Source organism: Myotis davidii, unplaced genomic scaffold, assembly GCF_000327345.1.
Source record: "Myotis davidii unplaced genomic scaffold, ASM32734v1 scaffold175, whole genome shotgun sequence".
Lineage (NCBI taxonomy): Eukaryota > Metazoa > Chordata > Mammalia > Chiroptera > Vespertilionidae > Myotis > Myotis davidii.
Window position 1 is genome coordinate 1183935 of NW_006286972.1, and position 26127 is coordinate 1210061.

The 26127-nt window shown below is 40.1% G+C and overlaps 1 protein-coding gene across 7 annotated transcripts in view; it reads right to left on the reverse strand.

Moving 5' to 3' along the window:
* APP (amyloid beta precursor protein) overlaps positions 1–26127 on the reverse strand; it is a 162507-nt gene that overhangs the window by 135555 nt on the left and 825 nt on the right. For all 7 annotated transcript variants that reach the window (XM_006758760.2, XM_006758759.2, XM_015560683.1 and 4 more), the window contains exon 2: positions 10948–11077. In XM_006758760.2, coding sequence (XP_006758823.1) covers positions 10948–11077 — 130 coding nt within the window. The remainder of the gene's footprint in view (positions 1–10947; positions 11078–26127) is intronic.

The window sequence follows — 26127 nt, forward strand, 5'->3', positions numbered from 1 at the left end:
CTCAAGTGACTGATGTGAGGGCCCAAGGGTCTCTGGTGAATAAGAAAATAAGAGGAGGCTAAAATTACTGATACATGAAATGGAATAAAGGGTCTATGGACCAAAGGTCTTTATGAAGTCCAAGATCAGATACGATGAAGACATGGAACCCACTGACGAAAATATGGGCACTGATTGATACCCATGAATTTAGACCCAATTCAGAATTTTGCCTCAAAATTTAAAATGAGAACAAAGGTGGCAAAATAAACTCAAATTATTTAAATGGCAAGATACAGAATAATGTCTTGGGATACTGAACATGAGCCTATTACTGTATCTAAAATATGATTAGAGAAATTAGAATATCATAAGGCTTTCATTGACAATTAACGCTAAGTTTTTAATAATGTAGAAAGAGTCATATGACCTTCTCACAGGAATCCAGCAACACTGAGCTGATAAAAATATCATACAACAAAGAAGGGATCTTAAGTGACAGCCAAACCTTTAAGAAGCAAACAAGGCTGTACCATATTCTGGCAAAGTAGTTAACACTGAGGGGACGAGTTAGGGAACTCTAGCCGAGGAGCATTCTTAAAAATGGTTTCTTTTAAAACAATCCTTTATCACTAGGATGAAAAGCTAAGAGTAATGAAACAATTATAAACTAATCTAATGATACGTTTTATCTCTACACACAGATGACTCTGGTATACACTGGCTTTAAACTAGAAACATGTAGGATAGGTAGATCCTACTGCCTACAGATAAGAGTTTAATGTATTTTTATTCAGATCCAAAGAACCTGAGTTTCTTCCTAATCTGAGATTCCTGGAACTTCTTGGTTGCTAAATAAAACCTGCCCTTCCTCAGTTGATCAATACTGGCATAAGTCAATGACATTTACAGTAATTCCAGAGATTTTTTTTTAGGGCCGTGAAATGGCTGCTTTACATCCTTTGCCTTCCTAGTAGTTAGGCTATTCCTTCTTTTAACGTCCCTTCCCTTTTACAATATTCAGCCAAGGCCTCCATTCATTCATTCAATATGCATTTATTAAACACCCGCCATGTGCCATGACATGCAAAGCTCTGGGGATCGTTCAGTGAATAAAACAAAAGTCCCGTTTTCGTAGAGCTTCCGTTTAAGACACAAAACAATTATTTCCACATGTACAGCCTCTGCAGGGATGCCTCTCACTGCGCAGCACCGTGTACTGTTATTCCCAATGCAGCTCTCTGATTAGTCTTTCCCCTCACCCGGCCCTCGGATCCACTAACTATAAACCTTTCTCCCAACCTATTACCCGCTTGTGGGTTTGCTATTAACATTCAAAGATGATGAGTACCTATACTGCCTGGTTACTGTAGTTTACGGAAATGTTACTCCAGAGTATAAAGAGTGCTTTCTCTAATCTAATTGCACCATTTATTTCAAAAACTGACATCCTGAAATAATTTATCTGAGGCACAGAATATACACCATAGCAAGGGCCAAGGGAGTAGGTATGGATAGCTTAAAGGTGATTATAGTATATTCCTGACATGTGCAAGATAAATAAAACCACGTTGAATGCTCAGATATTCTTCTGGGCACCACATAAAAGAAATAACCAAGTGAATTTAATGTCCTTCTAAATAGGAAATGTGATTTTGACCCTATTCCAAATTTAAATAATGAACCATCTTGGTTCTATTCTAATTTTCCAACATTATGTACCAAGACGACCAACACAAACCATTGTCCCTGGAATAGTCTTCAAGTAGTCTGATTTAGATCTTTTCATTTTCTTTATCTATGTCTTAGAATCCTCACTTTCTTTCAAGAAGTTTCTACCATATGCTCCAGCTCACACTACTGTCTCCCTAAGGCCTGTTCTTCAAGCAGTTCCACATCTTACACAAAAAGTTCATGTCAACTGGTGACAAAGTGCATTTTTAATTAGGATGGGAAATTTAAGCAGATTTGCAGTTGGGGGAGAACTTCTGGGGAAGAGGAGTCCAGTTTTAATCGTGTTGAGTTTGGGCCCCTGTACAAACACCTGTCACTAAATTATTAGAGAAGATGAGCATGTTTCCATAGTAACAATAATCACAACTACAAACAGTGAAGCTGTGCTCTACATTCTGTAAAATATGTATAAAAGTAACTTTATACATGCATAATCCTAAGTATACCCTAGGAAAAGCTAATATCTTGTAAAGTCGATAGATACATAATACAGAAAAAGCTCAGTTGAGCTTTACCCAACTCAAAGTTAGCTCGCAAAATAAAAACACCTCTTTAGCAGCGATATGACTTACAACTTTTAACTTAAAAGAAAATTTCTAGATTAAAATCAAATGCCTGGAACCCTTCAATTCACCTTATTCTGCCACAGGCGGACTTGATAAATTTCTCTGTAGCAAGAAGATGTGATAATATCATTCACAGCCATCTCATTTAGTTGTCTTTCTGCTAGATATCCCTACATTTCTAAAGTCTGTGTTTAAATGGCTCTCTCCATGATTTTTCCACTTTAAGTCTCCCCACAATGGAGAGTGAAATTTCACATCTGACCCCTTCCCTTCCCACGATCCGTCCAGTGCAGCTTCATCACCTGCATGGCATTTGCATCATGGCTGTGCTGACTAGCCCATACATGACTATGCCAACACTGCTCAGACTTGGGCAAAGACGGTTTCTTTCTTTTTTAACCTTACAACTTTTTGTCATTTTTAACTTTTGGGTTTTCTTTTTCGAAGGCTAACATGTACCTCATTTTACAGTTTGCTTCATTTGTGATGCGTGTTAGGTTTGATCAAGCAATCGAATCAATACCTCTCCCCCGGAGCTGGCTTTTCAGGCCATTTCACTATGGACGTTCCCTTTGCTGAGACCACATTTCACTTGCTGCGATCATATCTCCCCTCCAGGTATGCACAGAGAAGTCTCCGCACAGAAAAGCCCGCCAAAAGTCCTTTAAAAGCTGCCGACTCCTGTCACTGGAGCCATCCAGGCTCAGCCACCTGGTGTGCAGACGATCGAATGAATTCATAAGCCCTCACCATTCTGGCCCCATGCATTCCTCCTTCAGTGACGCAACAATGCATCCATCAGTACCGCATCTTTCCCGAACTCTGCACCCGAGCTCTAAAGCTCTAAGTGCAGTCAAGCCCCCCAAGTGATGCGTCAAGGCCGTTTCCTTCCTGGAGACTGTCCTCCTGGGACCCTCCCCATCCTCCCCCAATCAGGCCTGGCAACAGCTGTGCATCAGTTTGGAGAGCAACCAGGTTTCAAAGCTAAAGCGTGAGACTCAATGACAGGGGGGGAAAGCCTCCTGGGACACATCACCAGCCAGAGCTGAAATTTATCAAGGGTATTGGAAGACAGGGAAAGTTTAATGAAGCTACTCACTGATGGCTGTGATAAAAAAAAAAAAAAAGAAAGAAAGAAAAACACCCAGAATTTACCCTTAGACTCTACAGTAACACTAACATTGAGAGCATTCTGTGTCAGGTACTAAAACTTGAACATTTCAAACATACCTTGATACTGAAATTGAAATATGTCTTAACTCAGGCTTTTGATTCACTGTCATCTTTTTTAAAAAAAAACTTAATGCCACAATGATTTATTAAAGTTGTGGTATATTATTTTTACTGATTTTTAGAGAGAGAGGAAGGAAGAGGAAGAGAGAAACATCAATGATGAGAATCATTGATCAGCTCCCTCCTTCACGCACCCTATTGGGGATCGAGCCCACAACCAGGGCACGTGCACTTGACCGGAATTGAACCCCGAGGACCTTTCAGTCTGCAGGCCGATGCTCTATCCACTGAGCCAAACCGGCTAGGGTTTCACTGTCAACTTTATGACAATTCTTATGGTCATGATGCTCTTATGTGCATACTTTTCCTTGGTGCAATTTAGTCAAGTCTTTCATTAAGTATAAACACCAAGTTACTTTTTTGAAATGTCTTACAATACTTGAGGAAAATGATTTTTCCTAATTTCACTCCCAGAATTCCTGATGTAATTACTCTCTCCCACTCTTAGACCAAACTTCTGACAGAGGAGGGAGTGCATTTCACTTATGTTCTGGCCACACACCTAGGTCAATACTTACACAATCTATACTAATAAAAGGGTAATATGCTAATTAGGGCGGACATCCATCCAGATAAAGCCCTGGTGGCTACAAGGCCTGGGGCTCAGGCAGCTGTGGGCTCAGGCCTCATAGCTGCCATGGCCAGCAGTGGCAGCGGGGGTGGGGGGGGTAATGGGGGTGGCGCCTTCTCCTGATTGGCCAGGTCACCTCCTACAGAGGGAGGCCAGACTGTGGCTTAGGCCCTCTCCCCATGGGCAGGCTGGGCTGAGGGACCCCACCCCCGTGCACAAATTTTCGTGTACCGAGCCTCTGGTGAATATATAATTACTAGTCATTTTTGTAGAATTTATTTGTCTGTGAATAGTCAATCCAATGTTTCCCAATATGGAAATTTAGAGAAAACATTATTTTAAATAGTCCCTTTATTACTAACCAATAATAAAAAAATATGGGTTTGTTGTTTTTCTTTTGTTGTTTTTTTTTTTAACTCATTATCAATTTAAAAAACATAGCTAAATGTAGGGGTATCTTTAAACTCAAGATCACAAATCAGTATGAAGACTTTCCTCCATGTTTTCAGGTGTAATTAAATAGCACATTTATTTTATTAAAGCAACTAGAAGATTTCCAAGACATTCAGCCAATAATTGAGCTTAAGGAAAAAGAGAAGCACGTTATTTATCAGCATCATTTATACTAGTAATGAAAGGGACCCAAAATTTTACCTTTGGGATATTGATTTTTTAAGCTGGTTATAAGAAAACACAAAAACCCCACAACAATAACAACTCAGCACTGGCCAGGTGACTCAATCGGTTGGAGCATCGCCCTGTATACCAAAAGGTTGTGGGTTCAAGCCCCTGTTAGGGCACATGTGGGAGGCACACAATAGATGTTTCTCTCTCTCTCTAAAAATCAATTTAAAAAACAACACCAAAAAAAAAAAATCCTCAGGTAAGGATTTTTTTAAAAAAGAAAAAAAACTCCAAAGGAACCTTTGACCCTGTCCCCTCCCTCTCCCTGCTAAGAGATTCAAGAGAGTAAGAACTATTCCAAGAAAGAAAGCTTAGGGAGTTTGCATGAGCAGCCTAATATGAATTGAGAATGGTGAATGAGAGGACTTGAAATAGGAGCCTGTTTACTAGGTCACCCCAGGCAAATTGTTTCTGGGTTGCCTGGCAAATATTTACCTGCCCTGTACGTTTAGCTGTTCCTCAACTGCCTGTGAATCACCCATTCTCACCTTTGAAATCTTGGGCCCCTAGCTCCCCTTCTCTCCTTTGTCTAAAGTGACATATATAACCAAATTTATCTCATTGCATTTGGCATTTTCATGCTGATGTGAATTCCTCATGCCCGTGCATTAAAATTTGATTTTCTCCTTTTAATCTGTCTCTGTTAATTTTATTTTTAGCTCACCTAGAAGAACTTAGAAGATGGAAGGAAAAGTATTATTTATTTTTAGCCCCACAATAACTATCACCACAACAAAATAAAGGAAATTATCTAAATAACCAGAAATAAAGGATAAACACATTAGTGTCTGGTATAATAATAGTTTGAAATTGTGCTTTCCAAGAATATTTGATTTCATGAATAAAGTGTTATAAAGTGCTAAGTGAAAAAAACTAGGTCATAAAACAGGAAATAAGAATTATATAATGTTAAAAATAATATGAGCAAAAAATATGCGCAGAAAAACAGAGACTGCAGAAAGCAGAATGATTTGGGTTTTTCTTTCTGAGTTGTGGTTACATTTTCTAACTTCCTACAATAAACACGTATTACGTTTGCAGTCAGAGAGATTTATTTTAACTACACCATTGCATTCTTAGCATGCACTGCAAATGAGATACCCATTGACTTCGCTATTCACTTTTCAATGCATCACAGAGAAACACTGGAACAATGATATTTCTTTTTCATGACTATCATCTGGGACCTGCATAGATGAATTCTGTTGTTTTAAGAAAACACTGACACCAGGGCACACCTATAAGGCATAACAGCAAATTTTCAAAGATTGTTAATGTTCATTGTAAAGACTCATAGTAATTAATGACTCTTGAGTACATCTCCGGTTAAAAAAAAAAAAGAAAAAGGCAAAATTAAGGATTTAACTAAGTATATCATTCACACTGCCATAATTCTTATCTCAGACAAACGTAAGTTGTTTATAGTCCTAGCAAGAAGATTTACATAATAGCAGGCACAATAATTAAAATGAGAAGATGAAAAAAAAAAAATTAAAACCGGACACAGCAAAAACCACTAAAATTTTCTCTCCAATTTTGATTTATTAAAAAAAAACCTTTTTCAACTTTAGAAAGCAAATTATGCTGGAGCCAATAACTGAGGGCCAATGGAGAACTGGGAAAAGGAGGAAGGAGGTTTAACCACTGGTCTTGGTGGGAGACCTACCTACAAGAAATCATTTCTATCGGTTTTCCTATTTAACCAAGTAGGAGGGGCTGCACCTTCTAAGTCCTTCCCCACCCAGATAAGATAAATGTAATTTCTCCCCATTCAACAATCCACCCGGAAACAAATTAGCTCCCATATGAAAAATTTGAAAATAAAAAATTAAGCAAGATCAAGAATCTTTCTGAAAAAAATTAGAGATGCTTAATGCTGCTTAAGTCTGCTTGAAAGCAGCAATGGAGACGTTTCTTTTAATTTGGCAGCACGGTGTTTTTAAAATAAAATGTTTTCCCATAAGAAGTTATTCCTACTGTCAAAAACTCATAACGCACAGGTTAAAAACAATCACTCTGGGTGCCTTTTAAGCCTGTTGACTTTTTTCCAATGGACCACTATCTGATGATAGACTTCATAATTCATCCTTTTTATGATAAAAGCTACTCATTTACTTAGGAAAGGAATAGAAAAGGGCTTAAGTAAAATCAAAGTCACCTGTAATTCCACTGATTGGAGACACAGGCTAGTAAGATTTCTCTCCCATTCATATTTTCTTTTATAGAGTTGAGAATCAGACTCTATACTCATTTTGAAGTATGATTAACTTGGAATGAATACTCAAAGGTCCTATGTGGAAGACCACATAAAAAGAGTCTACTGTCTCTCCAAGGATGGCGATTAGCTTTCCCTGATGAAGAAATGTCCGTAGTTCTGGCATTCCTTATGTGTGCATGGCATAGACAATCCTTAAAAACATAGAACATTCGAGAATTTATGTCCCTCTGGTGTGCAGAGACCAGGTTCATCAAGCATCACTCCCATGGTGTGCATGTGTGTATAAACCCAGCTTGCGGTCAAGGGCAGGTACCTTGATTGCGGGCACATCCCCAGTGGGGGACGTGCAGGAGGCAGCTGATTGATGTTTCTCTCTCATTGATGTTTCTAACTATATTTCTCCCTTCCTCTCTGTAAAAAATCAATAAAATATATTAAAAACAAAACAAAACAAAACTACTCTGGCACAGTATCTGTCCGAATATCTAAATACATGCTTTTCACACTGAAGATAGTTGTAGCTAATCCACACAAAAGCAGCCACCAAAACACAAAGTATGTTTGTCTTAAAATGTTATTAAAACAATGTAATTCAAAATTAAGGTGAATTGAACACCTTCAATTTTTCATCTGACCATAGCTGAATAGCTTCCTGGTCATTGCTACTTGTATATTTGGAAAGCCTTGAATATATAATGAAATAGAATGACATTTGAGGTAGTAATTCTTTAACTTCTAATTCTTTTCGTTTACTTTAATCTTTGCCCCCCCTCCCACACCCCATAGATCAATAGTAATTTATCTTATGCGATGCACCTTGCCTGTACTGGACAGAGACAAGTGCAGAGGGCACCAATTTCAAGAGTGGATCTATTACACCATGTAGAGTAGTCATTCAAATGCAAAGGGGTTAAAAGCTTCTCAAAGAAAATATCCTCCTTGAGTCGTGATAATGATGTGCTTAAATCCCACATGAGACAATAACATGTTATTATGATTAAGACAGATCTTCTACTGGGGAGGGGAGGAGGGCGGGGTCCAGGGGCACAATCAAAAGCAAAGGGCGAAATGAGAAAGCCACCCCTCTCCCAAGGGAAATCATTCACTCCATGGGAAGAAAGTGGCAGCAGCAACCTAATACCCGTTCCCCATCCAGACAAGGAATGCAAAGTACTGAGGAGCAAGTAAGCGCAGGGCCAACACAGGGATTACAGAAACACAACCCAGAGCAACATCAGCTCTGCATCAGCTAGAAAGATCAGGAAGGTCGCATGCCAGACGTAACAGGCATTTTTCCTCTAGTCGAGTTTTATTTTGAATTGTAATGTGCTTAATATTTAAGACAATTTTATTTTGTTTTCTAGGTAGCACCTTTCTGAGAATTAACTTCTGTAAAATAACCTTTCCTGTCTAAAAGATATATTTGGGTACAGCCAGTGAGGTTAGAGGTTAGAGGATACTTGGGTTAATGCTAAATAGTAATTCCTTGTTCAAGCAGCAGGTAATCTATCAGACTGTTGCCTGTTATTACCATAGAGTGGAACACATTATTGGGTGGGAATTTATCCTGTTTCAGAGTCACGGTTGTCTCCTTTATAAGCACAACTGTGAGTTTTTTTAAAAAGTGTTATTTACTGCCTCTAAATCAGTCTTTCATCTATGATTTGATTTTGAAAATCAGGTGGATATTTGCTCTGAAACAATCTTGTGTGAATATTGTAAGGGACATTGGATTAAGAATCAAAAGATCTTTGGCATCGGTCCTGCTTCCACCACTAACCAACTGTGTGAGTTACAGCAAGAGATTCAATCCCACTGACTCAATATTTGTGTCTGTGAAGTGAGATGACTTAGGATGAAGTTTCTCTAAATGGTGGGTAACACTGCTTATCATGATAAAAACAAATATTTTGACAGTTAATCATAGTATTTTCATGAAATCTTCTGACTTCATGTTTATATCTGAAGACATTTTATATATCTTTTGTTCCTTTTTAAGGTGTTTTTTCCCTTGAGTTTCAATACTCTCTTGCCATAGAGTAGAGCTTTTCAGAGGTGGGGAGGTGCCTATCTGCCACAACCAAGTGGCACTAGGTAGTGAGTTACAATCCTCATGTGGGTTCCACCTTCCAGTCAATTCTAACATCTCTGATTAGAATTCTGAGGCAGAAAGTCTAAGCAAAATGATATACGTTCATCTGAAACAAACGGCAATGTCATACGCCATAATACTCATCCAAAGACCTAGTATTCATTCCCAGTAAGATTAGTATCTAAAAAAAAATGTATTTGAAACATTTCATAGAATGGGAAAGTGAGAACCAACAGAAACTAATCATTAACAAGGCCTAATTAATGAATTCGTGATTCCTTCCTAACTTGTGCTGAATTATATGGTCTCTTGGTGTAACAGCTAAGATACTGCTTTTCCAACTCTCTTCATCACTTACCTTGTGCGTAAATCCACCAGATGAAATCTTCATACTAATGCCCATTTTTTTTCTATGAACGTCTCAAATTATACACATGCATCAACAGTAGCCTATGCTCTAGTGATGATATTCATATATTTGACCAAGTATTACAGAGAGCTCCAGAATCTTCAATAGATATCCTTTTTTTCTAAATTTCCTGTTGGGACTTTTTTTTTTTTTTTACATTCCTTTTAGCCTGGCTGGCATGGCTCAGTGGTTGAGAATCAACCTAAGAAACAGGTCATGGTTCAATTCCCGTCAGGGGCACGTTCCCAAGTTGTGGGCTGGGTCCCCAGTGGGGAGTGTACCGAAGGCAGCCGATAACTGATTCTTTCTCATCATTGATGTTTCTATCTCTCTCCCCCTCTCCCTTCCTCTCTGCAATCAATAAAAAAATATATTTTTAAAAAACCCTGTTAAATCATTGGACTGTATATCAATATTTGTCTCCAGATGTCGATCTCTATGTTTTTCTTTACAACCATCCTACTGGTGAATAAACTTGTAGAAAACATCTAGATGCTAGCCATGAGATCAGAGACTGCTGATTTCCACAACTCCTGGTTACATAAAAATATCAACAAGGAAGAGACTAATAACCAAGTCAGATTAAATGTGGCAAAAGTATAGTACCACACAAAACAACTCAACTTTCTAAATGAAAAGTTAAAGTAAAATCTGAGGTCAGTGAGAGAAACACACATTTAAACCGTAGTGATCACACTGTTTCCTCTATTTTGATGTGAGCAGGGAAAAAAATAAAAAATCCCCAATTCCAATTCTCCAGCTATGGCCTAACAGGAAGAGTAATCAGCTGTTGTAGGAAAGAGATTAAGAAACTAGCCCAGGCAGCATGGCTCAGTGGTTGAGCATCGACCCATGAACCAGGAGATCATAGTTTGATACCGGGTCAGGGCACATGCCAGTATGATTCTCTCTCATCGTTGATGTTTCTATCTCTCTCTCCCCCTCTCCCTTCCTCTCTGAAATCAGTACATTTTTTTTTTCTTTTTAAAGAAACTAGCAAAATGCTGGAGCTTCACATAAGGACTGTTCTTCTGTGAAGTCAATGTCAGGAAACACAAAAGGCCTTAATTCTGCAAGTCTAGATAGTCAGTGTATGTGGGAATCACCTATAGAATTTGGTTAAAGTAAGATTCCTGGGCTCCACCACCAGGCACTGTCATTCAGCAGTCCTGGGATCGGTCCAAGAATTTATAATTTTGAAAAACACCCTGGGTAAATTCATTCTGTGCCAGGGAATTCAGAAATATGCCTCCTATACTGTCGGAACACAGGCTACTTTAACAATCCAAATTATAATCCAATATAGAGTGGCCACATGCCAAACAAGAGTCTGTGTTTGAGCTAATCAGAGCATCCTTCTCTTCCATCCCCAAAGATAAGGGCCACGGCTGGCCGGCTCACCTAAGCAGCGGTAGGGGATCACCATGTGGCCGTGGGTCTTGCACTGCTTACGGCCTCTCTTGCACCAGTTCTGGATGGTCACTGGCTGGTTGGCTTCCACCACATTGGTGATCTGCAGTTCAGGGTAGACCTGGGAGCACACAAAAAGGGTACATGGTTACCTGCGGCAGAGGCTGGGATAAGCAAGCACCTGATCCATCACCACTGTTATTCTAATGTATTACTTTTTTTTAATCTTTAATTTCTTTATTGGTTAAGGTATTACAAGTGTGTCCTCATCCCCTCCAATTAACCCCCAATCTCCCCCGCCCAACTCATGCTTTCATCCCCGTTGTCCATGTCCATTGGTTTGGCTCATATGCACGCATATTACTTTTTAAAAATGTTTCAATCTTTATTTTGAGAGTATTATAGATGTCCCTCTTTTTCTCCCCATTGCCCCCCTCCACTTGGTTCCCATCCCACCCCAGGCCTTCACCACCCTATTATCTGTGTCCATAGGTATTGCCTATATGCATATAAGATCTTTGGTTAATCTCTCCCCGCCCTCCCCCATCCCCTTCCCTCTGAGATGTGTCACTCTGTTCCATGTTTCCATGCCTCTGATTCTATTTTATTCATCAGTTTAGTTTGTTCATTAGATTTCTTGTTCATTTATTTTGATTTTTAGATTCAATTGTTGATAGATGTGCATTTATTTTCTATCCCCCAACACTCAAGCAGGCGCATGTCCAATCAAGCTTAAGCAATTCAGGGTAAAGAAAAATATGCAAGGGACAAGCACTTAATCATTCCATTCCAAACATTAAGCAATGTGCCTTTTTGTATTTTATAGCACCTACTCGGGCTTAAAATATTATCTTTCCAGAGGAGATAAAAATAGAAATGGGGAGGGGACCCTCTCTAAAGCACGGGGTCATTTTCAATGCAAAGTAAACTGGTGTGAGGATTGTATTCTGTAATGTTTTAAATAAATATTATGTAGTAGATTCATGGAGATATTACCTTCACTGAAATTCAACCCATCCATATCTTACCCATTGGGCAAATATTTGACACACCAGCTATGACACATAGCAAGCTTTCGATATAAAAAGCCTTCTTTTTATTCAAAGTAACTTACATAAGGATAACTTATCAAACAGTTATCTGGGCTATCATTTAGATAAAGATTGAATTTATGGCACTCTTCCCTTGATAATTAGCTAAAGCCCTTCACTTTGATTACTGTTCTCAGTACATCATGGTGCTTATTGGGCACTCGGAATGAAATGTAGCATTTGGATCAACCAAGATATATTTGTAAAATATCAAACCACTTTTATTGATTAATAATGAGTAGATATTTGAAAGAAAATATAATCATAAAACTTTCTTTCTAAAATGGATTTCCCCTTGCATAAAGCTTGCATTTCATCAAGATACTGGTTTGCCAGGTAAGTCCAGTGAAGAGAAAGAAGCATTAAGAGACTTGAGGGGACTCAAGAAGAGTAGAAGGGGGAAGTCCCTCTCCCCAACAAATGCCTATCACTAGTGAAAGAAGCCAATCTGAAAAGGCCCTACGCTATATGATTCCATCTCCATGACATTCTGGAAAAGGCAAGGGGTCATGATAGTAAAATATCAGTGGTTGCCAGGGGTGAGGAATGAAAAGGAGCACAGAGGATTTTTAGGGCAGTGGAATTATTCCATATGATTCTGTAATGGTAAACACATACATTAGCACAAACTCAGAAAGTACAACCAAGTGTGACCCCCTAATGTAAACTCTGAACTTTGGGTGATGATGTGTCAATGTAGGTTCATCAGCAATAACAAATGTACCACTCTGGTGGGGAGGTTGGTAATGGGGAAGGCTGTGCATGTGTGGGGGGCAGAGCGTATGTGGGAAATCTCTTGTGCCTTCCTCTCATTTTGTTGTGAACCTAAACTGCTCTAAAATAGACCTTAGTCTATTTTAAAAAATTAAAACATAAAGTCTATTTTAAAAAAATAAGGCACCAATCAGTGTAGCATAGGGTAAATTTAGTGTTGAAAGCATATGCTTGAGAACACACACACACACACACACACACACACAGAAAAACAATGCCAGTAACTTAGCTCCCAAAGGAAAATCTACCTTCCCTTTATTTTACTTTCTGCGTAAGTATCTTAGCACAACTACAGTGCATGCATTTCAGGCTCAGATAATGCTCCACTCCAAAATGCCACTAAACATTTAATAACCCCGCGGCCTTTTTCTCTACGAGGACAGGTGAAGTGGTTCTTTGCACAGGAATATAACTCTCCCACCACCTTTCCTTGTTTATTATCTCACAGAAGTGCAGCACTCATGACTCATAAACTCTGTGACACGAGAGAATTCGCTCTGAGGGACACGACTTTATGTGCCGTAAAGGGTGAGTTACTGCATTTTTCTAAAGGGGTTCCAGCTGCCACTTCACAGACATACTACCCAGCTGAGCATTTTCCCAGGAGCGCTCAGTTTCCCATAAACCCTGTGGCAGGCAGTCAAGTCACATTTTCTTCTTTTCAATTCAAAACCACAGACTGTTTGTAGGGTACAAGTTGATAAGAAGGAAAACTGGATCTCTGGTTTGCGTTGCAAACCATCCTCAGTGTCCTGGGGTAAGAGGGGGGTGTGACAGAGCAGTCATTCATTCTGGCGCTAATCTTCTAGCAATCGGGCCTCTCACCCAGAGCTGACCGGAGCTTCCCGAAGTGACCAGCCAGATACAGAATGTGCTTCCGTTCCCACCACAAAAATCTAGGGCATAGGGGACATTTCCGGTGTTTCCACTTCTCTCTCCAGAACACCGACAGCGACAACTGGTAACATGTAGATGGAGGAGATTAGAAAATTTGAACCACGTGGATCCCGTGCCTGCTTTACCTGCAGCCCTGACTCCCCTGTTACTCACAGATAAGAAGTCATTCATTGGGATCTGCCAAAGATAATACAATTTTGCTGTTGTGACATCATGTTAACTTAGAAAGGGGGAGGAACATCAACAATCAAGGTCACAAAATTTCTCCTGGAATGCAGCCAGTCCCAGTTGGTCGAAGTGATTACCACATGGCACAAGCGGCCCCCAACTCAGAAAACAAACAACGGAACAAAAAACATAATGAAAAAATCATGGTCAAGTTTCTGACGAAAATCCCAAGTACTACATACCTAGTGTTTTGTCTTATTTGTATTAAGCAGCTCCAATATATGACCAGAGACAAATGAGCACTTAATGTTGAAACAACAGCAGAGCTTATAGTTTTAGGCAAGAATGAAGATTAAAATAATCAGATACATAAACGTGCTTGTGGTAGTAAGTCCCTGACTTTTCACCATAATTAATCACAAGCATCAGTTCAATGTTTCCTATTTTCTTTGCTGGATCTCAAATCATCACATAGGAAGGAAATAAGGATATGAATCCCTTCAGCTATTTAATTTGCAAAAAATTAACATTTAAGAAAGCCAAAAACATGTAGTTATATATACAGAAATATAAAAATATGTCCCCAACAAAAAAATTCTCCAACCCCAGTTATGAGTAATGATTCCTTTGATTTTTAAAAAAACTAGAGGCCCAGTGCACGGGATTTGTGCACTGGTGCGGGACATGGCCTGTAGGGATTGGCCCACTGTGGGAACGCACTGACCCCCGGGGGCAGCTCCTGCATTGAGCATATGACCCCTGGTGGTTGACCAGTCTTTCTGGTCATTCCGCCATTCGGTTGCTAGGCTTTTATTGTATAGGATAGACTTTAGATAACCACAAGGCACATTATTAACAACATAAAGCAGCAGCAAATCGAGGCCTGTGTTAGTTCCTTGAAAAGCAAACTGTCCTCAGTTACAACAAATCTTCCTGAATTACAGCTGCACGAATAGATCCATACAATGTGCTCAAAAAAAAATTTTTTTAAAAAAGAGATCTCACCTAAGACCCTTACATTACACCACACTGTGCATACCAAGCCCATTAGGATCCTCCCATGTGGGCAAACCCCCTCCATCCCCTGCACCATAATGTGAATCCCTCTCTCCTCCTTCAGGAATGCTTTCTGGTATTTATCACAGTGTGCCTCACATTTGTGTTAAGTACATAGCTGCACCGCCTTCCCAGTGAAAATGCACTTTCCTGAAGGGCGGGAGGCACAATCTGGCACCCCGTTGCCTCTCTCTGGCGCCCCACGTTCATTACCTGTGGTTTAAGCTCTCAGAAGGCTGCTAAACCCCTCTTCCTCCCACGGAGCCCGAGCCCCAGCCCCCAGCCCTATGGAGGACTCATTAGTGAGCACTTGAACTCTGCGGCTCCATCCAGAAGGCTGATTACAGCCAAAGGAAAGCAAACGGTAAATTGCATTCTCTTCCTCAAGAGTTCTAGACTAGTCCTGGCTGGTTTAGCTCAGTGGATACAGTGTTGGCCTCTGGACTAAGGGGTCCCAGGTTCAATTCCGCTCGGGGGCACATGACTGGGTTGCGGGCTCGATCCCCAGTGGGGGGATGTGCAGGAGGCAGCCAATCAATGATTCTCTCTCACCACTGATGTTTTTATCTCTCTCTCCCTCTCCCATCATCTCTGAAATCAATAAAAAAAATTTTTTTAAAAAAAGAGCTCTAGACTAGTATATACAGGCTCCAGCTAGATGAGGGGACCCCTGCTGGCAGGTAGGCTAAGCTATGGCCAGAGCTGGTGCGTCTCTGAACCGGTGTGTGAAGGGGAACAAGGTATCTGGAAGAATCAGCTGGTCTACCACAGGAGACTAGGAAGATGTGCAGAGAAAGAAGCTAAGATGAGAGTCTAGTAGCTGAAACAGAGACAGATAGACAAGACAGAGGATCAGACAGGGACTGCCTGATTACCTATTAATCCATGGAGGCGTGGTGTGTCCCCTTCATTAGATCCCCTTTAAACATAAGCCAGTTGGTAGCTTTATTTTGAACAAAACCCTAGAAAAAGGCCTGGCTCAAATGCTGGTTCACTAACACGCCCTCCCTGATCCCTTCAATCTCTGTATCCAAAGCATTTTATCCAACCACATTTCCCTGATCACCGACCACTTTCTACCGTCTCTGACACTTATGTGTCCTATCAAACTATACACCCCTTAAAGGGCAGGACCATGTGATTCATTTGTGTGTTCCCCTCAATAATGGTCAACACTACGATTGCACAGTAAGTGCCTAATCACTATTTAATGAATATTTCTGGTTAAGTTCAGAATGCATCATGGGAGGGAAATTCATTATATATTAATCTTCCCACTGGGTGTTATCAATGTCTCTCCTAAATAAGATAATATAAATAGGATAATATTAGAGTTAGATTATGAGCTTTTGAGAAAAAACAAGCATCTCCATGTCTTCCAATATTATATTTCCAAGTATGATGTGGCATCTATTCAAACAGTAGCATCTTATGTAAAAAGCTGCAGATTGATATTAATAATTACACAGCTGAGAAAGAGGCTTAGAAAAAACTTAGAGTCGGTCTCTCACTTAGGCTAAGAGGGCCCATCAGTTGGTCCAGGCACCTGAAAAGCGCCTACTCTTCTGGCCATAGAAATATGCTTCATCTTAGAAAGCTAATGTATCTGAGGCTGCAGTTGGTAGCCTAAAGTGGTTTTGCCCATTACAGAAAAATACCTTAAAACTCGATCACCATCAGAACATTTTCATTCCAAGTTTAAAAAATCTACGAAGTCCTTTCTCTCTCTTTTTCTATCCAAATTGGAAATATATTAATCTCCAACAAGATGACATTTAAGTTGTTAAATATGCATAGCAAGAAAAAAAATTGATGATATTTAAGAAAGCCAAGAACATGTAGCTAGATATGCAGAAATAGAAAACTATTTCTTTAAGACGTACGTTGTCAGAGTTCTATAGAAAATTTCCTCTATTTCCAATATTAAGGGCAAATGGGGGAACCCTTATACTAAGGTAGTCCCTTTTGCAAACAAGCCATGTGGAATAAAGAATTAATGACAAAAGTCTTGTTTACACACAACTATATTCCAAAAGACCAAGGATACTTCAAGAACGCAAAAATCAAATGTGGCTAGGAAAAGTCTGAAAACAGTTAATGGTCAGGGTCCTGGGAATTGTTGCTAATTCTGAAAATAATTTACTTACAGTTCTTTCTAGTCTTTCCACTTTTGAAATCAATTTTTAAGCATATTCTCAAGGATGTTTCTTTTCTTTTAAATAAAAGTGCAAGCAATTATGTAATATTAATAAAATGACACTAAATATGTAGGAAGTCAATAACATTCATCTTAGTCAGTTTACAGCTCTGCAAAAGAGATGCGCTACACATCTGCACAGGGTTCTTGTCCAAAATAATGCTGACCTTGAAGGAGGCAGGAAAAAGCACTGCATTTCAGACGGATCCAGGAGCCAGTGACCAGATTTGATCATTGCTGAAGTGGAGTGATAGGTACATGGGGCATTAGACTATTTTTGCTAATATGTATATGTGGCTTGGAATTTTGAATGAAAGAGAATGAAAAGTGAAGAGTCAAGACAATGTTTATGTACTTTCATGATGCTTAAAATTAAAGTAAAAAACAGCTGTAACAGAGTCAAATTTCTAAATTTACATTACAGGCAGAAAAAAAAAAAAAAAGCAGAAACAACCAAGATCCAAACTGTATATACATGATGGCAGCTGGCACGAATGAACATTTAGATGAAACAAAAAATAAAAAACGCTGCAGCGACATGATATAGAGGTAGCCTAAACAAGGAATTATTTCCTTTGAAAGCTTTTACAGACCGATTTCTTTTTCAAAAAATATATTCAAGAGGAGGATAAAGAAAACATATAATAATCAAAGGTTTACTATGTGCCAGAATCATTGCAAATGTTTCATGTTAGTCATGTCACCCTCTGTCAGTGGGCAATTGCTCTATTTCACAGAAGACGAAACTGATGGAGGTGAGACTTGGTGAAAGTAGGAGCCATTTCTGAGCACTCCAGGAGCCCATTAAGGGTAAGTTTTAAAACAAAACAAATTCTGTGTCTGGATTAAAATGACAAACTTTCTTCTTTAAAATTTTCTGGAATGCAAAGAAAAAATCCTATCAAACTATTTTCAATGTAAATTATTTTCATTGTGAGGGCTACTGGAAACCGAATGACTAATTTAATTGAGAAAGAGAAGTAGAAACCAACCGAAAACATTCTCTGATTACAATGTAATGAGGTGCTGAGAGGCAATGAGCAGCTGATGAAACACGACCGTAATGGTAATAACAGGACGTGTGAGCAGTGCTGTGCTTGTACAAGGGGGGCCTAAAGCCAGGGCGGAAAATGCCGCACTCGGGCACTAGCTGATTTCCCAAGAATCTGGCCCAAGTTTGTTCTTCACACTGTCTGTAAATGTACTTGTACATCCATACATTTACACTCAGACTTGGAAAAGATTGTCCAAGGACCTGGTTTAATATCACTCTTATTCCAAAGTGCTGAATGTAAAAGCAAATTGGTGAGAAGGGGTGTCACCAAAATAAATAGGGCAGAACACAAATGTGAGAACACAAACAGATGTGTGCACGCGTAGCCCAGATTCTCATTCCCTGTTAATTTATGCAAATTGTCTTATATTTCTAAGTAAAGGGCCAATTATAAAAGTATAGTATGACTGCAAATCTGTAATAATGGAGTACGCATTTAGGAACGAGATAGATAATAATAAGAAGGAATGTTAAATCGAACAGTAATTTGATTAAATGATGACTGTGTAAAAAAGAAAGTCCAAACTGGTTTTATCTCATTGAGCTCCAAATACTGCGATTTGTGCCGTTCCTATTTTTATATAGATCATTAATGCATAAAGTAGATCTGTTCTCACATTAGGTAGCTGAATACCTCAACGCAAAAATTGTTTCGCCTAACAGGAATTTTTGAATCTTTCCCAAACCACAACGTTTATGTGCCTGTACTTGGTCCATTTTAAGCCTACAAAGGCGGATGGTAGACACAGCAAAATCACAATGGCCAAGGTGCGGCTTCTGCCCTCAGGTGGACACTGTGCCCTCAAAATTGGTTACATTGAAAGATCGCACGTGCCCTTTGTTTTTTAAATGATTTTAATTTAAATAAGGTTGAGAAACAATTCTTATCTGGGAGTCCCAGATTCGGTTATATATTTTAAGAGTAGAAAGCTGGGCAAAGGAAATGGCTTTGTTCAACTCATCCAATGGGCAGTTTTTGTTTTATTCAGACGCTGGTATATGCTTTGTCTGGCGATCCTGTTCATTTATAGACAAAGACAACCAACCGTTCATTTAGAGCAAGAAGGTTAAAGAAACAGAAAACACATATAGTTTGCTGTGGAAAAGAAAACACCTGGGAAAAAAAGAGTGTGCGCATCATCTAATAGAAGGGATGATAAACAAGCCACATTCACGGCTTTCTTTCCCAGCTGGAAATCTCTGTCAGCTCTTGAGGCTTAACCTGTTCCAAAGTTCCCCCAGAGAGCTGTTCCCCCGTGTGTTAGCAGAGCCATGGACACCTGCTCCAAGCCCCTACCCTCACCCAAGGGTGCTCTGAAGGTTAGGGATAAAGAGGGTGGCAGAGCCTGTGTTTTAAGTTCTGTCCTTAAAAAGGAAAAGAAAAAGAACAGTGCTGGTGCTCAAACAACTTCTCAATTAATTTGACAATTTTTAACCTGTACGACACACACTTGCCACACCTACACCTGTGTATTCTTATCAAAAAGGGAGGTCTGAGATTGGTGAGGCAGCTCTCTGCATTGCTCAGGTGTCAAAGAGCAAAGGCTGGATATGAAGGGAGGTCTGTCTGATAGCAAAGCCCATGTTCCCCTTCACTGCACTTGACCCCAGGGGCTCCCTTGTCACAGCATCTGGTGCACCGTGCGGTGGCCAAGCAGGATGCTCTCTCACATCCCTTTTCTCACGAACACCTTGAGATGTGAATTCCTTTCTCTCCCCAATCTAATCTATCCTTGAATTCAGGCTAATGCTTCTAAAAGTGTCTTGACCAGATAAAAACAATGTCACAGCTCTTTTTTTCCTTTTTATTAAATGTATTGGGGTGACATTGGTCAATAAGATTATACAGGGTTCAAGTGTACAGTTCTATAACACACACCTGCATATTGTATTGTGTGGGCCCACCACCCAAAGTCAAATCTTCCTGCCACCATATATTTGACCCCCTTTACCCTTCACTACTCCCCACCCCCTTCCCCCCCGGTAACCACCATACTATTGTCTGTGTCTCTGAGTTTTTGTTTATTTGTCTTATTTGTTCATTTGTTGCTTTTAGTTTTATAACCCACATATGAGTGACAGCATATGGTTCTTGACTTTTTTGACGGACTGTTTCAGGTAGACACCCCAGAAAAGGGGATGCTGGGTCATATGGTCACTCTATTCTTAATTTTTTGAGGACGTCCACACTGTTTTCTCTCGCGGCTATTCCAGTTTACATTCCCAGCAGCAGCGAATAAGGGCTCCTTTCCTTCACAGCCTCTCCAACACTTGGTATCACTGGTCTTGTTGATAATGGCCATTCTGACAGGTGTGCGGTGGTATCGCATCGTAGTTTGGATGTGCGTTCCCCTAACAGCAAGTGATGCTGAGCATCTTTTCACAGATCTGTTGGCATTTGTATGCCTTCTTGGGAGAAGTGTCTGTTCAGGACTTCTGCCCATTTTGTAAGTGTTGTTGCTGAGTGTATGAGTTCTTCATGTATTTTGGATATTAACCCCTTATCGGAGCTCTTTCTATCTCCAGAATCAGACTGCAAAACCCCAGACTTATCATCAAGACCCTCTGCTTTACAGCGCATTCCACCTTTTCATTTTCTAAATCCTCTTTCCAACTTATCTAGTTGTGTATGTATAGAAGCTCTTCGTGAGTTAAGAGTGGTGTCTCCCCACCATTCAGCAACACGTGACACAAAATACTCTCCTGAATGCACTCAGTAAATATTTGTTAAATTTGCTTGAATTAAATTTGGGAAAAAACAAGATTCTTTAGATGAAGAAACAAAATACATTTCAATTTTTTTCTTTTCTCATCCCAAAGATCTTGGTTTAAATGAAACTGTTTGTTTTTTAGAAAAGGAAAAAATCTCATTTCATTCAAAAGGACAATAAAAGCTAAAGATTCTCATTTCCTCCCTACCCCCTTAGGTTTTAATATGTTTCAACAGAATATTATCCTAGTTTTATTCTATTTCTATTTATAAGACTGCTAGTGCCTTAGACCAATGTTTGGGTACGATAGCAGTTCATTAAGGCGAGTGGCCACTTTAGGCTGTTAAATGATGAATAATTTATATAGTTATTTTCAAGTTGTTTTCATGATGGCAGCACTTTCTGCATCTCGTATAAAACAGAGGAAAGGAGCTGTTTCTATTAAAGGACCCCAGAGGAAAATAATAATTGAGGGAATGTCTGTTGTGGTTCTCTCTTATTGCACACAAACTATCCCAAAACTTAGTGGCTTTAAACGATAAATATGTCTTATAGTACACAATTTCGGTGGGTTAGAAGTCTGGAAGTGGCTTAATTGAGGGATCCGGGCTCTTACAAGATGCGGTTAAGACCTGGGCTACAGTCACATAAAGCCTTGACTAGGCTACAGGATCCACTTCCAAGTGGTTCATTCACACGCCTGTCAAGCTGGTACTGGCTGCGGATAGGAGGCCATTCCTCACCATATGTAATCTCCCCAGTGCCCTGGGATGTCCTCGTGACAGGCAGCTGGCTCCCGCCCCAGCAAGAGTTATGCAAGGTGGAAGCCATGTATGTGTCTTTTCTGAATTAGCCTCAAAAGTCACACACAACATCATTTCTGTAATATCTCATTGATTATACATGTCAGCCCCGCACAGTGTGAAAGGAGACTACATGTGGACATGAATATGGGGAGGGAGGCAAGGATTGTTGGGAGCCAGCTTGAAAGCTAGCAACTACATAATAATTTACAATTTCTCACAGTTCTTGGGTTGACTGGGCAATTCTTCTTCGCCTGGTGTGGTCAGCCAGAGCATTACAAGGAAGGCTGCGAGGTCCCACCTGGCCCTGCCCAGGGGGCTGGTGCAGGCAGCTGGCTGGGAGCTCAGGTAGGGCTACGGATGGGAGGCTCCATTCTCTCCCATTTGGGCTTCTCTACATGGCTGCCCTTCCAGAGCATGAAAAGAGAAACTTCTAGAACTTTTTAAGGCTTAGACCCAGAACTGAACCAGTGTCACCTCAACTCCATCCTACTGGTTAGAGCTAGTCTCGGGTTCAACCAAGAGGGTAGCTGCTGAAGGCATAATTCATCAACAGCCCACAATGGGACCTATTACCACAGCATCACATGAAGTACAATCTAGAGCTTGCTTAATACTTTCAGAAAGCATACTTAGTGATTATTTAGTACTAGAGGCCTAGTCACAAAATTAGTGTATGGGTAGGGACCCTAGTGGCTGCCAGCCAGGACCTCCCTTCTCGCAGTTGGCCGGCCGGCCCCACCCTCTGGCTGAACTTCCAGTTGAACTCCCAGTGGAGGGGACAATTTGCATATTGGGCTTTTATTATGTAGGATATTTAACTGAATATTTAGTCATGTACATGTTCATCACTCTACTATTGAGTATATATCATAGCACTTACATCTTAAGTAGGTAAACATAAACTGAGGGCAAATCTGGACTATGGGCCAACATTCCCCGACTCTTGCCTAAAAATTTGTTTAGAATTCCATGAATGGGAAGAAACAGTCCCTGCAAAAGGAAACCACAGCTCCATTTGAGGGGAGGTTCTCTCAGGACCCATTCTGCTGCAATCCCCAGGCCAACAAGGCCATCCACAAGCACTTTCTAAATGAATGACTACTAGTGTGTGCTGGGTCAGAGCTGTTTCAGATAAAATGCTTTGTTTGGCATGACCTCTAGAAACAGTTATTCTCAGTGACACCTTGGGTCTGTAATCCTTTTGCTTGTAGAAACCATGATAAGTCCTAGTGTAGCTCTGGTTGCCATAATAAATTACCATACATTGGGTGGCTTAAGCAACAGAAATTTATTTTCTTCTAATCCTGAGGAAAAAGTCTGAGATCACGGTGGAAGCATGACCAGGTTCCGGTGAGAGCTCTCTTCCTGTCTGGCAGATAGATGGCCGCCTTCTCCTGTGTCCTCACATTAACTCATTGTGTGAGCAGGGAGACAGAAGACAGAACAAATTCTCTGAAAGTCTGATGCCCCTTCTTACAAGGGCACTAATCCCATCATAAGGGGCCCACCTTCATGACCTCGCCTAACCCGAAGGCTCCACCTCCAAATACCACCACATTAGAGGTTAGGGTTTCAATATAAGAACTGGGTGTGGAAGGTGGGGGAGAGGGGTGCACAAGCATTCAGTCCATAGCAGTCTTCAATATAGATTTGATAAAGATACAAAAGAAAGTTCTCAAATGGTGCTGACCGTGCTAATATAAAAAAGAAAAATACAAAGAAAGGCAAATATCTGAATGATGACTGGGCAAAAGTATAACTTATTACTTGGGGGAAAGGGGGGAGGGAAAACACAAGCCACCGGGAATTTGGAGGATTTGGAATAAAATGAAGATTAAACAAATACTCGATTTAAACCCTAAGTTTGGAACTGTCTTATCAATAAAACTTTATATGGGTTTATAACCAGGAACAAAGGTAAAACACTCAATTTTTATTTTTTCTCCCTAATTTTGACCTGGACTCATGATAGCGCAAGAGAAATCAGGGGGCCAAATTGACAATATTCATAAAAATAACAGCAAGGAACACAAATTGAGAGGAACATGAGGCTGCAAAGATAGACTAGATAATTCATCAAAATAATATTTGACACATCATGTCAAGTTAAGCATCAACAGATACAATGTGCAGCTTATATGGGCAATCCTTTGAAAAAACAAATTTAACAGTGAGTTACACTGGTTAGCAAAAGGTCAAAATGAGGTCACGGTCATGAGTTCAGTTGGTTTCTTTTGTCCTAGGTCCACAGGCTGCTAACAGCTGCCCCTCTGACTCAGCCAGCTGTCTCTAAAACAGAGGCACTGAATGAGCACGTAGAGAAAAAAATCTACTCACCCCTATTGGGAGGTAAATAATCAGTAAGTGAGTAGCACTGTAAATGGTAATAAATAGTCATGGTGTCTGTATATTTTTTAAAAAAGGAATGCGCACAATGATAGATGACAGAATAAGTTGAAAATATCTTCATGGTGCAAAAATGCTCATCAGTCAGGAATTCTACATCCGATTAAACCATTGTTCAATAAAAATGAGTTCAAAATGACTACTAGTGATGCTGGGTCAGAGCTAAATTTCAGATAAAATGCAACTTCTAGAAATAACTAAGATAACAGACCTCAAAAACAAAAGAGGAATAAAAGTAAGTAATATAGGAATAGAGATGCTTTGGTGAAAGAATTGGTTGTAAACAATGAATCCAGTTAAAGACAGAACTTATAACTACCTCTTGGGAACTTATGCCAAGAGAACAGATTATAATATTACAACATTGAAAATATGAAGGTAGTATAATTTACAAAACCTGTTTGAAGAAGAGGTAGAAAATTTGTGCATTTTATCTGTGGCTTCCCTAATAGGGAATCAATCAATACTGTCTAAAATAAAACATGAAGTTTAAAAAAAAAAGAATGAAAGAACATAAACGTTTTCCAACAATGCACAAGAAATTCAATCTTATAAACAAAAACTATTCATTATTTCTAATTACAAAAGGAAAATATCAGAAAACCTATAGAGTGGGAAGTAGGAGGAAGACCCTAAGATATCAATAAGGAATGTCCTTCTAGGTAGTTCAGGATGCACATTCAATAAAAAATGTCAAACACTGTTTGAGTAAACATCTATTCCCTCCCCTTCCCCACGCACATACTTTCCCCAAAGCTGGTTAAAATAAGGAGGCACCATACATGTCCTCAGCTACCCACTCTCCAACCCATAAAGCTTTTCTAACACACTGTGTGTTTCTAAGCTCACTGTGTTGGACGGGGTCATATTTTTATGTTGCCCCATGCCATCTTCATCCACTTTCTGGCAAGAGCCCCTCTCCCCACACCATGTGGCTCAGGTCTACCTGTCAAACAGGCCACACACCCGCCTGGCCAACACAGGCCAGTCCCAGTACTGATGCCAAAGGTAGATGTGTGACCCAAAGCAGGGAAAAACCAGAACCCCTCCTTGGAGTGTTAATGCACATAATGCAGTTGGGAAGCCAAGCGAGGATGACACCCGCCCAGCACTCCTGGCTGCCACCTTGCCTGGCCTCCTCGAGAAAACTCATCTCTGCAGGAGGTGAGCGAATGTCAGGGTGAGAGGACAAGCAGAGAACAAGAAAGAGCCCGATAGAGAAACCCCAGGCAGCACTGAGGCTCAGGTCTAACATCGGAGGAACCAGCTTCTGGATGTCTTCATTAAAATTCTATAAGCTACCCCCAAGCCCCAGATCCTTCCCATCTGTGGTACGAACTATTCTCCATGTGTAAGATGCTGAGTGAGCTTCCAGGATCTGGCAAACATAAGCTGGCAAATCAGCCCACTATTATCCCCTCTTTTCCAAGACTCAGCCCATCACTCACCCACTGGATCCCATTTCTCCCTAGATACCTGGACAGCCACCCTTCTCAGTTTGGTTTAAGCTTCCTTTGACTTAAGTTCCTTCCCTTTAAAAAAACAAAGATACAACAAAACACCAAGCCTTTCCCCTTTCCTTGAACTGCCCTCAAACTCTTGGTTTCCAGTTTTTTCCTCAAAGAATCCACAGATGTCTTCACTATCTATTCATGCATTCTTCCTGTCACCTACAGCAATTGGACTTCTATTCCACTGAAATTGCTATCTGAAAGATCAACAATCCCTGACCTTGGATTTGCCAAATCAGAAGAATATATTGTTATAAAACACACATATCCTAGAATAGGCACGTGTCTAGTGCAGCGGTTCTCAACCTGTGGGTCGCGACCCCTTTGGGGGTCGAACGACCCTTTCACAGGGGTCGCCTAAGACCATCGGAAAACACATATGGAGTATATAATTACATATTGTTCTTGTGATTAATCACTATGCTTTAATTATGTTCAATTTGTAACAATGAAAATACATCCTGCATTTCAGATATTTACATTACGATTCATAACAGTAG